This window comes from Ochlerotatus camptorhynchus, unplaced genomic scaffold, assembly GCF_037179485.1.
Source record: "Ochlerotatus camptorhynchus isolate MF236.1 unplaced genomic scaffold, CSIRO-AGI_Acam_v1.1 ptg000033l, whole genome shotgun sequence".
NCBI lineage: Eukaryota > Metazoa > Arthropoda > Insecta > Diptera > Culicidae > Ochlerotatus > Ochlerotatus camptorhynchus.
In genome coordinates, this window is record NW_027040524.1 from 1,721,688 (window position 1) to 1,740,476 (window position 18,789).

The following is an 18,789-nucleotide window of genomic DNA, read 5'->3' on the forward strand; positions in this document are numbered from 1 at the left end:
TCAATGCGAACCAGTCATGATCTGTCACTGCGAACCGAAATTTTGATTCAATAAAGTGGGGGAAGTATTGTTAATAGGAAAAAAATCTGCGTATTGTTTTTTTTTTCAAGATAGTTCTTTTGAAATGGCAGTTAATGACGGTGCAGAATACAAATGTTTTTGGACGTTCGGCGTTTCTGTTACTTATTGTGAAGCAGGGAGAGGGTGTTATTAGTAGTTTTCACGCAAAGGATTTATTTTCCATTGAAATAGAGACAACTTGTAGGGATTGAAGTGAACAATCGTTACGTAATTAAAAATTGATTATCGTCTATCCATTAGAAGTATGAAAATCGGAGCAAGCAACAATCTTTTTGATGCCGAAAAAGCTAGAAGTCGTACCTAATGCACAATGTTGCTCAAATATTCGTACGCTGCTATTCCGAGCTCCTAAAAAATAACCATTTTTTTTGCACAATACATTGACTATTTGGCGACTACTGTGAAGGAGTGGGTGGTCTATTTCAGATTTCTGACTAAATAATTGTTAATTTGTGAAATAAAGACATATTTATTGTGTTATCTCTTGATTCTTATTTGAAGTTTTTGTTTCAATTTAGCATACTTCGACTATCATATTTTCGCTTACGCGATTTCTTCGTACGATTTGAGTTTGCTTTGAATCTCAAAAACCTTTTGATAATTTTGGTTTTTAAATTGTGGCAACCAGGAATTTCCAAAGGTAATGATTTTAAAGACTTTTCAAGAGAAGAAAATTGATGCTTGGTTAACTGGAGGTTATTTTCAAAATGCTGGTTGATGCTTTCTTCCATACAAATAAAAAAATAAAATATGGATCGTGTAACAAAAACAAATGGCTTCTGACGAGCTCTGCCCAGTACTCTCATTGCATCTGTGACAATAAAATCAGCTCCTACATTACAAAACTCAACCCACCGTGCTTGAAGCAATGGATCGTTTGGAAACCGGTGAAACAACACATCCGGGTGGGTTTTCTTGTTCCGGCCGCAACGCTTCACTTGACAACGCATTTTATCTGCTGTGTATCACTTTTAACCTCCTCCTAATCACCAGAATTCACAAAATCAAACCCGTTTAATACGAACCCGATAGCTCTAAGCAATATGCAGTAAGATACTTGCTCACAACATACAGTTCACGACAAGTTTGAACACTCCGACGGCAAAACTATATCAACAAACCGAGTGACAAACGCGCATCCTCGCTTGAATGATTCTTTCCATCAACAATTTTTTCAACAAAAAGGAAGAAAAAGAAGACAACCAAAACAAAGCATCTGTCATTTGAGCTGGCTCCTCTCTCTTGGTTTTAAACCAAAAAATTAAGTTTAATTTTGAAAATTTTCGTAGATGAAACTACAAAATTTGGGGTACTTTTAGTTTGATAATGCATTATTTTTATAGCAACAATTTTTATTCTTTATGTGTATGCATATTCGAAATCTGCATTACAAATGCAACCGAAATCCAAAATTTCATCAAGTTTGAAGCACTGGAATTATTTTTATATAAATTATAAGTGTGATTACATTAGCAAATATCACCATCTTAGCGTCCCTTGTATGGAAGTGAGCTGTCAATTTGCTAGTTTAGTGTCAAACAGTGCAGTTTTTATGTTGCTATGTATCTTGATTTGATAATCGAGATGAAAGTCTATGGGTTCGAAAAATATCCTTGTGCTTATAAAACCAAGTAAACCTATAAATTTTTCTAAAACACATATGCATGCTCGCAGTTTCCCTTCTTCTTCCAATCGTTTTTCTTTCCACAGACCTCAATTAAAAATACCATACCCGAACGATAACCCAAATGATAGAACTTTTCCGCATATGCTTTGAATGTTACCCTGAACAAAATAACCATACAAATTTGATTACATGCCAAGGGGTAGGTCACTCCGCACACCAATTTTTGGTCATCTTTTTTGTCAGTGTGCCTCAAGTGTGCCAATTGTTCCGGTCATAGCGCAAGCTGCGATTGTTTGTAAAATATCAATCTCGGCAACCCGGTATTTCTGACACCTTGAATGTTTTGGTTTGAAATCGGAATGAGGATGACGTGGCGGGTGTGCGAAATGTTGGTGTTTTGCGTTCATAGGATAATAAAAGTCCTGTGTTTTAGTGTTTTATAATGCCCTCAAAGGCAGACCAGAAATCTAGCCTTTCGTGATGTGAAAAGCAGCGGCAGGAAATAGTGGGGGGTGGTAACATTGTTGGAGACCGACTTTAGAGGATGATCGACATGACTTCTATAGTTTGTTTTGTGTGAGTTGCAGTATTATTTGAATGTAAGGGTACTAATGGGGTCTGAATAACTGCTTCTTTCTCGTAAGCCCACTCTAGAATCTAAATTTTGTATTTAGATCTATAAGTGAACCGAGAAGTAAGCTGGTCAGAGTTCCTCTTGAATATTCAATTAGAGGATGTCAGCAGCAGTCAAACAGCACGTAATGTTGTGGACAACTTCAATGACAGTTGTCCAGCAGTGCTCCCATAGTATTTACAACAATCTAATGCCTACGAGATTGTGCCGAAGGTGTGCCAACTCTAATTTCGACACAATGTGCTGAGTGACTTACCCCTTGTTACATGTATAAATGCGAACCATTGCTTGACCTTACCAAAAATGGTTAAAAATTCTAGATAGAGCTGGAATTAGTAGTAACAGCTTTTGTAAACAATGACTTTTCTCGTTGATTTCTAGGAATTCAAGGCACGCCTTCACAAACAAACATCACCATCGGGTAGGGGAACTCTTCCCCTACTCGATGGTGACGTCAATTTGACAGGGAGAGCCATGACTTTCGAGAAATCGACGAGAGAAGTCATTGTTTACAAAAGATGTTACGCCCTAATTCCAGCACTATTAAGAATTGTTTATAATCCCGGCTAAACTTTAACTGAAATGGTTATGGAACTAAACATGAACGTTTGTGAGATAAAGTTTCAACCTTATGTGTTATGGTTTTTTGTAAGTGATACTTACAAAAATGAGTTGTAAAGAACCATTACCATTCCAACAAGCAGTGGGATCCAAACCAAGACAATAATCCAGAGACACTCCAACTGGACAAACTGACCCGACCGTTGCAGATGCTTAGCAAAGACAGCATCGAAACGCATATGATGGCATTCAGAATTTAAAGCCACCGGGGCAAGTTGTTGCTAATGTTGAACTGAAACTAATTTGAGGATCAAAATTGGCAGTGGAGATCAGATGACTACCTGGCAGCAAACCGGGGCCACGTGGATGTTTAAGGTGGTCAAGGTACCTACTTGCTATCCGTTGACGGCAATCGAATTTCAGATAAGGGTTGATGCATATATTATGTCACGCTCTAGGGGGGGGGTCTAAGATTTTGTGACAAGCAATACATTAGGTATAGGAAAACGTCACGATAGAGGGGGGGGGGGGTAAATTTCTCCTATATTTAGCGTGACATAATTAATGCATGGGCCCTAAGTAGCTTCCACACCTGGGTATATATCGCATCCATCAACACGTGGGTCGAGACCAACGGCTCTACCAACAATCAATACGAAACTAACGATTTTAAATTGGCTCACCACTTTAGTAGCCTATTGGTCCCAAGCAAACGATTAACGTACCCTATTCTAGTTGAAATTCTATTACTACACTATGTTTGTTTTGATTCGCTATGAAAGTTTGACAGATAACATCAGGGGTGTGTGGATTCATGCAGAACATGCAGGGGTGAGTGAAATAGCTTGGGACTGCTTGGGACCGTTGTTCTGGTACTGAGTGAGCCAAAAATAATAATGATTTTCTTCGGGACCCAGTGGTCTTAGAGTTACCTCTATGGCTCTACTTCACAGCAAAAAAAAATGTAATATCGATCAACGTAATTCAAGCTGATGTATGAAATAATGATGTAATAGCAAAAAGCAGATACAATTTTACATCAATGGATGTAATTTTGTTCGCAAAATCGATGTACATCGTACAATGTGATATTACACAACCGAGGGATTGACCTGGTTGCAGCAGTTTCGATGTAATATTCAACAACTTTTTTTGCTGTGTTCCCTTCCTAAGAAGCCGTGACCGAAGATTTTTACGCACGGAAAAAAAAATCCATCGACCTCGGCTGGGATCGACCCCAGGTACGCTGGGGTCAGAGACGAGGTTTTATAAGAGTCGCGTGGTGAGATTAACAGTTAATCTGGATGCCCGCCCAACTAAGTTATTTTGTCTGCAAGGTTTAGAAACTGGCAATTTTGTGGTTACGTCGAGTGACTTAATTTGAGCGACTGTCGTCTGCTTCAGCGTCACAGTAAAACCACAAACGAAGTGACAGACGACTAACTGGCGAAGAAATCGATTAAAATAATGTGGTTCACTGTAATAGAATTTTCTTAGAAGCTTATGCCATCATCCACCAGATGGGATAGTATTTTTGTTTTGGTTTTGCACAACGTTGATTTTGTGTACAATGATTCTTTGATAGTGTGCAAAGAGTGTATTATTTTGTCATTTTTTTTATGCATTTCAGTTTTGAGTAGAGTGAAAGAGATAGAACCAAAACATTCTAGTATATTTGGTGAAAATGCTAGTTCAATCCAGTAGTAGCATAGAGGTAACTCTAAGGCCAGAAGTTCCCGAAGAAACGTGCTCAACTTTTTGGCTCAGCTCTGGTACTCTCTTCGGTCTCAAGCTAATCGATTCACCCCTCGAAACATAGAAAAAATCCACTAACCCCTCATTTTATCTGTCTAACTTTCATAGCGAATCAAAACAAACATAGTGTAGTACTGGAATTTATACTAGAATGGGATACGTTTATCGATTTGCTTGGGACCAATAGGCTAGTCAAGTAGTGATTCAATTTAAAATCGTTCGTTTCGTATTGATTGTTGATACACCTTTTCAAGTCGGGTAGATGAGTCGAAAATACTTAAGTTGAGTTTAATTGCCATTTTAGCTGTTCCAACAAACGGATTTCTACGGTGCTTTCATGCTTTTCATCGTGAAGCGCTCGTGTTTACTTACATTGCTCGATTGGAACCGCGTTTGACGGTTTGATTTGAACTTTTGGTTTCCAGTCTTCACGCGTCTCTTATAAAATATCGTCTCGTGAGATTGTTTATATTTCGAGTTAGGCCTTTCCGACTTATATCACCTGAATGCATGCTCGTCCAGGACGCAGCCAATCGATAATTCGCAACGTGTCTACAAACAGCTGTCAAAATTTGTTTTCATCGTTCCATCTGCAGCAGCTCTCAGTGCAGACGTGAACAGATTTTTGTCCGATTTTGCTAAATAATTTAAAGGTTTTAAGCATATAAAATTATTGAAGAGATTCGAGACTACATATTTCTAGTGTTACTAAGTTGAAGAAGTAATCAGTTAAGTGCGTTAAACATGGCGTAAGTGCAGGCTGATACTCCTGGATGTCGGGTTATACTTTCACTTTTTCCTTTATTCCACAGATCGAAAGTTACATTTAAAATTACGCTCACTTCGGATCCCAAGCTCCCGTTCAAAGTGTAAGTACCAATCACTTGCGCCTGTTTATATATGATTGCGTGACCAACGTAAAAACATTCTCGCTCCAGGCTTAGCGTCCCGGAGGCAACTCCTTTTACGGCCGTCCTTAAGTTTGCCGCCGAAGAGTTCAAGGTCCCGCCGGCAACGAGTGCCATCATCACCGACGACGGTATCGGTATCAATCCGCAGCAAACGGCCGGCAATGTGTTCCTGAAGCACGGCTCCGAGCTCCGGTTAATCCCGCGGGATCGCGTGGGGTCACCACAATGAAGGCAATGAGAAGGGTTTATAACGCGCTTATAGGATTAGCCTGATTCAACCTATGCGAAATTCCAGCTATCACGAGCATTTTAGATGAATTTTAGCTTCGAAAGCATATGGAAGCTTATCTGATGATTTTTGTTTGTTTTGTAACTCGGTTCCATTTGTTTGAGTTTTGTAAGTATTTAAAAGCAAGAATATAGATAGATCAGTTTATTGAAATGGAATCCGGCGTGTCAGGCGGGGGCTTTCTCTGAATAAATATTACATTCCTATGATACTTGGCTAATAATCTAATCCATGTTTTGTCGAACCCATCTGAGAAATTTCGATACATCGGTAAACACCGAGTATCGATTTGGGTCACACATTAGTTGATTGCGTTTCTGGGCACTGATCGATACGATTCCCCGCAGATAGTATCGATAGTCGTCGACGAATACCAAGCCTCCACCGCTATCTCCATTGCACACAGAATTTCCTGGAAGTGGAATAAATGATCGTGGTCAAGTTAGGTTCATAGTGATAGCATAAGTTACGTACCATCAGCATGTCCAGCGCAGAACGATTCCCCAAAAGCCAGAACCGTATTGTACTGTATGTTTGTCTGTGAGCATTTCTTTTGCGACACCACTGGCATATCCAGATAATTCAAATGGTTGGTAACGACTCCACTTCGATTAATGCCCCATCCGGCTACCTTTCCGTATCGGCTGTAGAACGCACTGATGTCCGTCGTGTTTCTATACAGACAGACTGGTTTTATGAAATTGTTGAAAATAATATCTCGTTTCAGTTTTAAAATGCCAATGTCGGTCGTCTGTGTGGCTGAATTGTAGTCTCGATGAATGACTGCACTCTCAGCGGTATGAAAGAAATAGTCATCTATCAGGCCGATATCCACGATACCGATGTACACCTTGAAGAGGTCCATTTCCAGCGTTTCGTTACTATTTTCCTTCGTAAGACAATGTGCGGCCGTTAGAATGTTCCGCTGTGAAATGATACTGCCACCACACTGGTATTGCTGAAATTCAGGAATATTTTCAACTCATTTAAACTAGATTATGGTTTAGAATGTAGACCTACCTCGTCATAGTAGATGGCAACGTGCCACGGAATTTCACCGGATTTGGCATTTGTTCCTCCGATGATCCTAGACTGCACCACCGGTTCAGTTGAAGGATAAACCGTGGCGCAGTCGCTATCGTCGTATTGTTCCTCCGAATCCCCTCTGCCACTGGTCTGAAGTTCAATGTTATTAAATGACTTAGATCAAGCATTTCGTCATCTACTTACAGTCGACCGTTCAAACGACGATTCCGTGGTCGAGCTGCTCCATGACGGTCGAGATTCGCCAAATACACCGAGCGAGGTTTCGGTTGTGATGGAAACTCGCCGTTTCCGCTGCCGGCATACGTCCCGACCGTTGAAGTTGACTTCCTGGACGTCCGGAATGCGACCATTCTCGTTGAACTTGACGAAAAAGTTTAGCGTCACTTCGGCATCCGCAGCCAGTGCCAGTGTGCTATTTTCAAGCACGAACCGAATGCCGTCGGTGGTGTGCACTTCGCCGAATAGGTTCTGAGGAAAATATAGATTGCATTGGTTTTGGAATCAACATAGTTATTACAGGTTATTACCAATTTAATGTTAAATTCAACCTTTATAAATAACTTTACATATAATCCACTGAATTCGACCGAAAATTCCATTGGAATTTTCTTTAGCATACATTAAGTATTTTCTCAAGTTTTCCTCTTAGATTTTGCATAAAATAATCATCAAAATTGTCTTTATATCGTCCTAAGAAATTCTCTGGAATTCTTCTAGGAATTCTGCTTACGATTCACATTGAATTATCCTCTGATATTGTCTTCATAATTGTCAAAAATGCTTCCGAAAATTCCAGTTATCCTCAAAATTTCTTTGTAAAAATATGTAGAATTCCATTTACTTGCAATTGTCAGCATTCCCATCAAGTATTTTAAGAATATCCTTTCTTATTATGCTCTGAATATCCTTTGCCATCTCTTCAGATTTTCGTAGTAAAGTCTCCTTAAAAATCACACGAAATATTTCTAGGTACCTATGCATTAAAAATGGAACCGAAATCCAAAATTTCATAAATTTTGATACACTGGGAACTATTATAAATAAGTATGATTACATTAGCAAAAATCAACATCTTAGCGCCTCTTGGTGGGATTAAAAATCGAGATGAATGTCTTACAGGATCGATAAAAATATCGTTGTACTCAGAAAACAAAGCTCTATCAGATGATGTAGAGGAAATGTTGGCTTCGGCAATACCTTATCGTCAGGAGGTAAACAAAGTCCTAGAGCACTCAAATTTGGTCAATAGTCGCTCTGAAACACAATGCTCTCAAGGACGTTGTTTACCCCCTGACGATAATAGGTTAAGGTATTGACGAAGCCAGCTTTTCCCCTATAAAAATCGGTATATTTTTACGCTTAAATCTCAAATCACTCCGCATATAATATGTTCGAGTCCGTCATCTTGTATCGTGTGCGCTTCCCGCAAGTCAATGTATACTTTTAGTTCGTCATTTTAATAAAATTTTATTTGCTAGTTTACGTTCACGTTCATTTTATTGTACATGATGTACACGGCCACCCCGTTAGCGCGTTCGTAACACTGGCGACGTCGGAAGAACGAAATTGTTTGAGAACATTTCACGCGAGTGAGCGAAAGTGTTTCGTTCACTGAAGAGGAGAAGAATTGCGGACAACAGTATGTTTTCACCTGGGAGTGAACTACATAAACAATCAGTGTCGGGAAATGGACTGCAGCAGGATCCAGCAGTGCAAAACCAGCAACCGGGAGTGAACACCCAGCCGCAATTAAACCCAATCATCCGTCCGCCGATGTTCCAGCAAACTCAACCTCACCTCCACCACCAGCAGCAGCAACAACAACAAAACATTCCATCGATAGATCCAGCGATGTTGCATTTTTTTCAGCAAATGCAGCAGCAGGTGCAACAGCAGATGCAGCAGCAACAGTCGTTTTTGAAACCGCAGGAGCAGATGTTTCGGGCGGTGATGTCGGCTATCAACATTCAAGTGCCGACGAACCCTGAGCAACTTCTCGCGAATTTCGGTACGAGACGGATCATAACGTCACGTTTGCTGGATGGTACGTGCGTTATAAGGTTTTGTTAGGAATGCCTCGTGTTCGTCTGCGGGCTGAAAGCGGAAAGCAATGCGGAGGTTAGAACCAAGTTGCTGAGCAGAATCGAGATGCAGAATGTCATCACGCTGGAGCAGATTTCCGACGAATGTCAACGACTTGTGAACCTCAGGCACGACACGGCGATGATAGAGGCAGCGTCTTCGTCGACAGTAGTGCAAGCATTGAAACGGAAGCAGTTCGTGGGAAGCATTCCCGCGGAGGACGAGGATCACCAGGTTCAAGATCCCCGAATCAGCGAGGTGCAGTTCCAGTACTTGTTGGAACTGTGGCGCCATACACTATTCCAAGGACTGCCCTTTCCTCAAAAATCGGTGTGAGGAATGTGGTCAGGTGGGCCACAAAGCGCTAAAAAGGTGAAATCTCTAGGCAAGTGGTACTCGTCCAAGCCGGTAACTAGAAGCGTGCAGTCACAGCAAGTCCTGCAACGATTCAAGCCGCTACTGCATCGGGCAAACCCTTGAAACTGGATTTTCAGTGTTCCTGTGAAGTTGCAATCAAAGGGGAGAACCATCAAGGTCGATTTTTCGTGGTTATGCAGCAGCTTAATCTGCTTGGACTGGACCTAATCGACACGTTTAACTTCGGGTTGGTGCCTATGGATCAGTTCTGCAATCAAATCAGCAGCTATCCAACATCGATCAGCTTCCTCCAAGCAGCTTTCCAACGGTGTTCAATGATGAACTAGGGTTGTGCTCGTAGACCAAGGTTAAGTTCACGTTGAGGGAATGTAAATCCTTGGCTGGAACGTGCCAACATCATCACACCTGTCGATTTCTCGGAGTGGGTAGCTCCAATCGTCGTTGTTCGTAAGGCAAGTGGTGCAATCCGCATCTGCGGTGACTACTCCACGGGCCTCAACGATGCGCTGCAGTCGTATCAGTACCCACTTCCTCTACCGCAGGACATCTTCGCTAGGCTGGCACACATCGAGGTCTCTATCGGTACAATCGGCTTCCAACGGGAGTTAAGGCAGCACCCGGAGCGTTTCAGCAGCTTATAGACACAATGCTCGCTGGACTCAACTGCACTTCGGGGTATCTCGATGATGTTCTGGTCGTCCAAGCCGCCCTTCGTCGAATTCAGGAGTTCGGATTCACCATCAAAGCAGAAAAGTACTCGTTTGGCCAGCGTCAAATCAAGTATCTGGGACACCTCATCGACGGGCAAGGTCTGCGTTCAGATCCAGCGAAAGTTGAATCTATCTGCCAGCGCCGACAGACGTCTCTGGAGTTCAATCGTTTCTGGGAGCGATCAGTTACTACGGGAAATTCGTCCCGAGTATGCGTACGTTGCGATATCCGCTGGATGAGCTTCTCAAAGCCGACAAGAAGTTTGTCTAGTCAGTGGAATGCGACAAGGCTTTCTCCACCATCAAGCAGATTCTCACCTCAGATTTACCACTGACGCACTACAACCCGCAACGCGAGATAGTGGTAGCAGCGGATGCGTCATCGGTTGGAGTTGGTGCGACCATTAGTCATAAGTTTCCAGGCGGGTGCAGCACGCTTCTAGAGCACTGACAGCCGCCGAGCAAGCCTACAGTCAACCAGACCGTGAGGGGCTTGCGATCATCTTCGCTGTGACCAAGTTCCACAAGATGCTGTTTGGTCGGAGCTTCACACTACAAACTGATCATGCTCCACTTCTTCGGATCTTCGGGTCGAAAAATGGCATCCCAGTCTACACAACGAACCGGCTACAACGTTGGGCTTTACAGTTGCTTCTCTACGACTTCAACATTGTTTACGTAAACACGACGAAATTCGGAAACGCCGATATCCTGTCCCGGTAGATCAATCAACACGTCAAACCAGAGGTAGACTTCGTCGTAGCCAGCATCATCACGGAGAACGATGTAAGATCCATTGCATTAGATGCAGTATAAGACCAATTTTTGGCCCCGGAACCGCTGTGTCCCAGAAGAAGACCAGCCAAGACCCCAAGCTACTGGTCTAGAGCCGACGGTAGCATCCAGGGTGGGCACACAAATCCACTAAGGTTCCGGGTCTCAGGGCGTTCGGGCGAGGGAGACCTTTCGGATGTGAGGAGACCTAGAAAAATGTGAATTTTGTTACCTTACGCTTTATTCGGCCAGTGATGACAGTGGGGGCAGTGCAGAAATCGGGTGATGGTTAGATCTCGGCCCAACGTGGCTGAAGAATACCGAGGTTGGCAGCTCGGGCGGGATGACGGGCGGTAGTGCCGCTCTAGACGGTGATCGGGCGGCCGCAAGGAAGGAAATCGATTCTTGCAGCGTTGGTGGCAGTGATGGATGCGACGATGGTGACGGCTATGGACCCAGCGCTCAACTGCGCCTGTTCACTATTCGGCGTCGTCGGCTGCCGACGCTGTACCATGAGTGATGATAGCTTGGTGGATAGCGGACCAGCAGGGCGTATTCTTGAACCGCCGGGAAGCCTGGCTACGGCGATGTGACCTTGGTTGTGGGGTCGCCCGGAGCCAGCATAGGCCGACGTTGTCCGATGATGTAACGAGGGACTAGCGGACAGCGCTATGGCGCCGGTGGAAGGCCGGCGGGAGGGCGACCGACGAACGGGCAATCCGTGGAAGTAGAACCGGGGATGATCGCTGTACCTGGCCGGTACGTGGGCGGCTTGGCCTGGTAATAGCGGTGGTTGGCGGCCGCAATGGTCGACTTGCTGCTGGAACTAACAGTCCGCGCTTTCAAGGCAACGAGAGGCCAATCCTTGCTAGGCGCTTTGGTGACGACCCGACAAGCACAGTTGCTGGATAACTTTCGGTCCGATAACCCGGACCCAGAGATGATTGGACGGCCGTACTGATACCGGACACTTCACAAACCGCGTGGGTCGAAACGGGGGTCTTGATCCCGAAAACGTCTGTTTTAACCTCTCCTCCGTTCTCCTTCGGCCAGTCGTTTGCGATCCTCTCCATCCGCCCACGATCGTAGGTAGCGTAGAGCGCTATCAGCTACCTACTGCTATCAGACGGCACACGCGATCCACACCGTCGGGTGTTGATCGCCCCCACTACAAATCGACCGTTAGCTACACTAACAATTTTATTTGCCCTACTCCCCACATCTAATGATGGAAAACAAAATGTTAAACGCCGGTAACAGCAGTTAACGCACTTCCTCTCAGTTTCAGGGCAATACAGCACGCCACCCGTTTCGACCCTGCACTTATCAAGGTCTACCGCTTCGTTCAGCAAGGTTGGCCACAGTTTAAAACGGCCATTTCGGACCGAGAGATCCAACAATTCTTCAACCGAAGAGATTCACTATCTACGGTTCAAGGGTGCGTGATGTTTGCCGAACGTTTAGTGATTCCGATCGATTTCCGGATGCGTTGCCTACACCATCTCCATCGTGGTCATCCGGGCATCCAGCGCATGAAGGCGATTGCGCGCAGCTTCGTCTACTGGCCGTCTATCGATTCCGATATCGCTGCGCATGTCAAATCGTGCCGTCACTGCGCAGTTGCAGCCAAGAGTCCGCCCAAAGCGCGTACGCAAGAGTCCGCTACAACGGTACGCAGTTCACCAACGCCGAGTTTCCACAATTCTGCCTCGAGAACGGTATCGATCACGTGACAACTGCGTTGTTTCATCCGCAGTCCAACCATAGATGTAACTCTAAGACCAAAAGGTCCCGAAGAAACGAGCTCAACTTTTTGGCTCAGCTCTGGTATTATCTTCGATCCCAAGCTAATCGATTCACCCCTCGAAACATAGGAAAATCCACTAACCCCTCATTTTATCTGTCAAACTTTCATAGTGAATCAAAACAAACATAGTGTGGTACTGGAATTTACACTAGAATGGGGTACGTTAGTCGTTTTTCTTGGGACCAATAGGCTAGTCAAGTAGTGAGCCAATTTTAAATCGTTAGTTTCGTATTGATTGTTGGTCCAACGGCCAAGCTGAGCGTTCCGTGGACACCTTCAAGCGAGCGGTCAAAAAGATTCGAGAGGGGAGAAGATCAATTCAGAAAGCACTGGACACTTTTCTGTTGACCTACCGAACCACACCAAACCTGTCAGCACCACAAAGCAGATCTCCGTCCGAAGCCATGTTTGGGCGCAGAATTAAGACCAGTCTGGACTTACTCCGTCCACCAGCCGCGATATATTCCACATAAAGTTTAGAATTTTGAATGGTAATATACAAACGAAGTGACAGACGACTAACTGGCGAAGAAATCAATTAAAATAATGAGGTTCGCTGAAATAGAATTTTCTTAGAAGCTTATGCCATCAGCCACCAGATGGGCTAGTATTTTTGTTTTGATTTGAACAAAGTTGATTTTGTGTGCAATGATCTTTGACAATATGCAAAGAGTGTATCATTTTGTCATTTTTTATGCATTTCAGTTTAGAGTAGAGTGAAAGAGATAGAACCAAAACATTCTAGTACATTTGGTGAAAATACTAGTACAATCCAGTAGTACCAACAAACAATCAATTAGAAACTAACGATTTTAAATTGGCTCACTACTTGACTAGCCTATTGGTCCCAAGAAAATCGATTAACGTATCCCATTCTAGTATAAATTCCAGTACTACACTTTGTTTGTTTTGATTCGCTATGAAAGTTTGACAGATAAAATGAGGGGTTCGTGGATTTTCCAATGTTTCGAGGGATGCATCGATTAGCTTGGGACCGAAGATATGGTAGTACCATAGAGGTAACTAAGACCAGAAGGTCCCGAAGAAACGTGCCCAACTTTTTGGCTCAGCTCTGGTACTATCCTCGGTTCCTAGCTAATCGATGCACCCCTCGAATCCGAGCTCGAAACATAGAAAAATCCAAAATCCAATTTTATCTGTCAAACTTTCATAGCGAATCAAAACAAACATAATGTAGTACAGTCAACTTTCGCTCGTTGTGCTTAACCTGTAGCCCACTTAGTGAAAGACTTTCGTTAGTTGGGTTGAGGTGTCAACTTGAAAATTGGTTGAGGGAAACACCGATTGTTAATTATCATCACAATGCTTTAGCCGAGGCTTTAGTAACTATCCAAATTGTTCATACATGAGCCCCTCGAAAAAGAAATAGTACTGTTCAAAATGACATTTGACTTCGATTTAGGTGGGCTACAGCCCAACTAACGGGAGCCCAACTAAAACGTAGCCCACCTAAACATAGCCCAACGAGCGAAATTTTACTGTACTACACTTTTGACTAGAATGGGATACGCTTATAGATGTACTTGGGACCAATAGGCTAGTGAAGTAGTTAGCCAATTTAAATTTTTAGTTGCCAACGGTTGGTAGTAGTGTTGCCATGTGGTACACTGAAAAATTGCAATAGCAGGTTCGTCATCAAAGTTTTCGAGCCGCTCCGTCTGTCACTTCGTTTGTGGCGCTAGTGAGCAAACCATTTCTAACGAATTTGAATTTGAAAATTTATACAACATTTTCGAAGAAATTTGTTCCATTTGAACGTCTGGGCTAAATTGACACGTCTGGTTGTTATCATAGAACACGTTACTCCTACTTACCCCAAGGACATAGATCGGGCGATCGAAAACAATCTCAATGTGCACGAGATCAACGGCCACATCGGTATTGAGCGTGAGCACTCCATCCCATCGTCCGGAAGTGATGATAATGTTCGGCCCCATCGCTGCACACGATGAATTGAATCTGTCCTCCCGAGTGTCCGTAAAGTTCCTTGGAGCAGTTACGGCCACCGTTGGCCGTAACAGTGGCACGGGATTCATGCCAAGATTCCAGCTGCTTGGCGGATAGCGGTAGACTGGAGTTGATGATTCCCCTGCCACGTTGATTCTACGGCGGAGAAGTATTTTAGTTTGAAAGCATGCCAATTAGCAGAAGCAGTTCTAAGCGTACCTGGTGACTGGCTCCAGAGGACACAGTATAGCTCCATTGAGTCGGACTTCCTCCAACCCTGGTTGTATGGAGGTGGAATAGCTTACTTCAAGTTTGAGTTTCAAAATCGTTTGAGGGAATAACTTGTAACCGGATTTCATTATACGGAAACCACGGTTGTTCACACTGCTTGAAACTCCGAAATAGTTCTGAAAACACATAGCAAGGTGAATGATTTGAATTCATTTGAATTTATTCATCTTCATCGGTCGTGGGGGGTTCCCCTGAGGAATGCGTTCAAGTTCCGCGAATCACAATAAAACGTGTAATCAATATGCACTTATTTTGCATGCTGTTGCGATCGTTTCCTTCATTGATACTCGAGTAGGTACCTAAAGCACCAACACCGTTGCACTTGTTTACCTTCGAACTTTAAATAGAAGGAACGTAAGTAGACACTTGAGAGAGATCGCCCTGCCCAATTCAAGTTCAGCAAAGCAGCGTTGCCATTCCGTTATACTTACTACAAGCAGGTCGACTTGGCGATCGAATCGCAGGTCGATCTCAACGTCATGCAGCGTGACATCACTCTTCAGTAGCAGGCTTCCCTCGTATCGTTTCTGATAGTAGTTTGTACGGTCCACGGTGAACAGCTCACTACAGCTGATCTTCTCCGAAGCAGTTGATGTGGTTTCGCTGGCAGCAGGTTGAATGTAGTATGAATGACCGTTGGATTGGCGCCAGAAGCCAGCGGATTGTAGAATCAGCACCAACAGCATGGACCGGAACGACACGCATCGCTGGAATTTGGAATTTGTTTTTGAAAACTGTAGGCTCACAGCCGGATTATATACTTGCCATTATTGTTACGAACATTTCTACGGCAGTTATAGCTCACTAAGCACTAGGTATAGAATATCTTTCTGGAAAAGTACCAACGATGATAACAGGAAGAAAGTTCCTTACAGCATCCTCACGGTTCGAAGGCTATTCGCGAAATGAGAGTTGTTTTTGCTAGATTTGTGCGGCGTGTGACGGCGGTTGAGTTGATAAGAGATTCATAGCTCCTACTGGGAAGGTATGCGTCGCCGTCTGAATCGGAGGCGAAGAACCGTAGTCAAAATAAAATGGAAAAACAGTATTGAATTAATGACGTGCTAAATGTTTTGTACTGAAACTGCAATTAATTATAAAAGCGTGATTTATATACGACAACAGATCGGTGGCTCGCGTGATGCTTTGAGAAGATCGACAAGCTGAAGAGAGTGAGCCGCGTTGGGATGGACGAGGGTGATCGGGCAAAACGATGTAAAATCGTGACCGTTGCACGAGTAGCTCAAATTTAAATTGAGTGTCATCGGGGTGTGCGACGTGGTTAAAGGTGATAATAGTCCTGCCCGGTATGATTTGCTAGCTAAGTCCGGTCATGATTTTTGCGTGTTGATAACTGAAGTAGAAGAAGAAATACAAACAACTGGCTAGACAGATAGCAAGATGGATTATGAAGCAACATGATTTAACGGACAATTGCGTCTTCAGAAGGTTTCTGGTTTTAGGAAAAGACGTTTTTAAATGACTTTTTATTGAAGGAAAGTCAGTATGGTGCATTGTGCGGACGGCCCATGCATTTATTACGTAAGATTTTTCTATCTCAGCTCCCCTTTAGTTAGATCTAGCATTAACATGTTCTTCGTAAGGTATTTCTGAGATTCCCTTGTGAGAAAATGTAAGAATTTTTATTTTTTCTAATCTTACGTAATAAGTGCAAAGTCCCATCGTAGGGATAGTCGGTGGTTCCATAAGGTGACCCAAGAGACGTTTCTCAGAGGAACTGACAGCTAGAAATCTAGCACGGCTTACTTATACTAGGCTAGCTACTCCGCTCTTGTCATGTTTTATGTAACGTCATGAGCTGGTATATGTAGGGAGAAACAGACTCGGAAAATGTGAATGTCAAGTGAAGCCAGAAATGAGCTGTCACAAACTGTCAGTGGGAGCCAGCAGTACAAAACATCAATCAATGGGAAGTATTGATATCGAATACAAAATATTTTCTTGCTTGAACCATTTGCACTGCAATATTTTCGTTTCTTCAGTTCAGGAATCGGTATGTAGTTTAGCTAAATTGTAGTGTATCAAGCATGTTGTATCGTAAATTTGATAGTTTTCTCAAAATGGAGGGGGTTGTAGAGATATTCAGGTACGGTTACTCTAAATTTTCGGGTTCGTGTCGGGTACGAGTATACGAAGAAAATATTTTTGAGTTCGGATGGGGTAAGGGGTATACTTGGGTGCGGGTAGCATCAAGGGGCATGCAAAAACTTCAACTCCGGCACAGAAAGTAGCCGTAATTAAATTAATTCCATTAATTACAGGGGTCAGGTCGGGTTCGGGTTCTTGAAATTTTTATGAATTGGGTACGGGTTTGGTTCGGGTATTCAAATGTCTATATCTGACCATCTTTATGGGATTGTTTGTTAATGTGATGTATTGTTATTGGTCAATAAAGGAAATGCTTAAAATATTCACACATTTATTCATCATTTCATAACAGTTGGTAACAACAAAATTTCAGCTCAAATCAACTCAACATACTTCGGCTATCCACGGGACGGGATTTATAAAAGTCCAACAACCGATCGCTCTCTTTCGGTTCGTCTTCAGGAGGTAGCAAGAAAGCTTCAATCGACGGAACGGCATCTTTTTTTTTTTCGTTTTCTTCTCATTTTTATCGACGCGGAAGCAGTCCTCTAAGAAATGGGCCTGCAAATAATTAAAAAAGATCATAGCAACATTGATAAAATGCAAAACACTTGTACCGTCAACACTTACGCTACAGACTCGTGAGCTTGGTTTAATTTCGCCGGTTCCGGAATACATCCGACAGAACTTAATCCATTGGGATCTTGTGATATAATCAGTAGGAAAGCGCAAAAAACCCAATCCAGGATAATTCCTGCTGTTCCGGCCGCAGTATTTCACCTGACACTTCATTTTGGCTGATTCACTACGAGTCCGAGTACGAGTCTCTACGAGTGATTTTTCAACTCCAACTTTTCACAAGCATTAAGTCATCCGACGGTAACACGTAAACAACAGAGACACGAAAAACCGAAACCCCTCATTATGGGAACAAATTACTTGATAATTTTTATTTGCCAAGAATTTTCTTGCGCAATATTGTGATTGATTTATTAGATTTTGTGTGTAGTATTTGCTTCTCCCTCTTCATGAGAATCGTTGAAATAAACAAACAAGTCAAGACCAACAATTGAAATGGCCTTAACTCCATTTTGTAAACAAACCTTGTAAGGCCATTTTCTCGCGAACCGAAGTCCGCAAAGGCAAACCAACATAATGAACAGGTAGCCATCATAATGAAGTAATGAAATTGGGTTGTTAGCGGAATGCTAAATAAAACAGCAAAAAAGGTTATCTTCCATTTAATTCCACTTAATTAATTTTGGTATCCATGACAGATACGTATTTCGACTACAATGTGCAGTCGTCATCAGTGTCATTCCCACTAAAGAACTTATCAAAATCTAACCCCCTTAAGTACTCATCCCCTAGGTAAAAAAAGTCAAGATCATAGGTATAAAAATGAAACTACAATGTGTTGAATCGGAACCTACCTAACTAATAAAAACCAAAGATTTAAGTAAGCTAAAGGAAAATCTATAAAACTCTCTAAAAAGGAAAATCCCCAAAGGCTTGGTAGCCATCATAATGAAGTAATGAAAGTGTCATTCCCACTAAAGAACTTATCAAAATCTAACCCCCTTAAGTACTCATCCCCTAGGTAAAAAAAGTCCAGATTTAGTGGGAATGACACTGATGACGACTGCACATTGTAGTCGAAATACGTATCTGTCATGGATACCAAAATTAATTAAGTGGAATTAAATGGAAGATAACCTTTTTTGCTGTTTTACCCCGAAGGGACTGGATCCGATGCTCAAGATGA

The 18,789-nt window shown here is 42.8% G+C and overlaps 2 protein-coding genes across 2 annotated transcripts in view; one reads left to right on the top strand and one right to left on the bottom strand.

The window, feature by feature from the left end:
• The first annotated feature begins 5,248 nt into the window (after positions 1-5,248).
• Ufm1 (Ubiquitin-fold modifier 1) lies at positions 5,249-6,011 on the top strand. Its single transcript, XM_065231673.1, has 3 exons — positions 5,249-5,407; positions 5,471-5,527; positions 5,597-6,011. Exons 1-3 carry the CDS (start codon positions 5,403-5,405, stop codon positions 5,796-5,798), a joined length of 264 nt encoding a protein of 87 aa, XP_065087745.1. The 5' UTR covers positions 5,249-5,402; the 3' UTR covers positions 5,799-6,011.
• Positions 6,012-6,075: 64 nt separating this feature from the next.
• The window catches only part of LOC135708871 (uncharacterized), a 33,405-nt gene continuing 20,691 nt past the window's right edge, over positions 6,076-18,789 (bottom strand). The window contains exons 8-15 of the mRNA XM_065231047.1: positions 17,655-17,727; positions 15,347-15,622; positions 14,844-15,031; positions 14,492-14,780; positions 7,089-7,373; positions 6,879-7,034; positions 6,333-6,816; positions 6,076-6,270 (exon numbers count right to left, since the gene is read on the bottom strand). Of these exons, the coding sequence (XP_065087119.1) occupies positions 6,083-6,270; positions 6,333-6,816; positions 6,879-7,034; positions 7,089-7,373; positions 14,492-14,780; positions 14,844-15,031; positions 15,347-15,622; positions 17,655-17,727 (1,939 nt within the window). The 3' untranslated portion in view covers positions 6,076-6,082. The remainder of the gene's footprint in view (positions 6,271-6,332; positions 6,817-6,878; positions 7,035-7,088; positions 7,374-14,491; positions 14,781-14,843; positions 15,032-15,346; positions 15,623-17,654; positions 17,728-18,789) is intronic.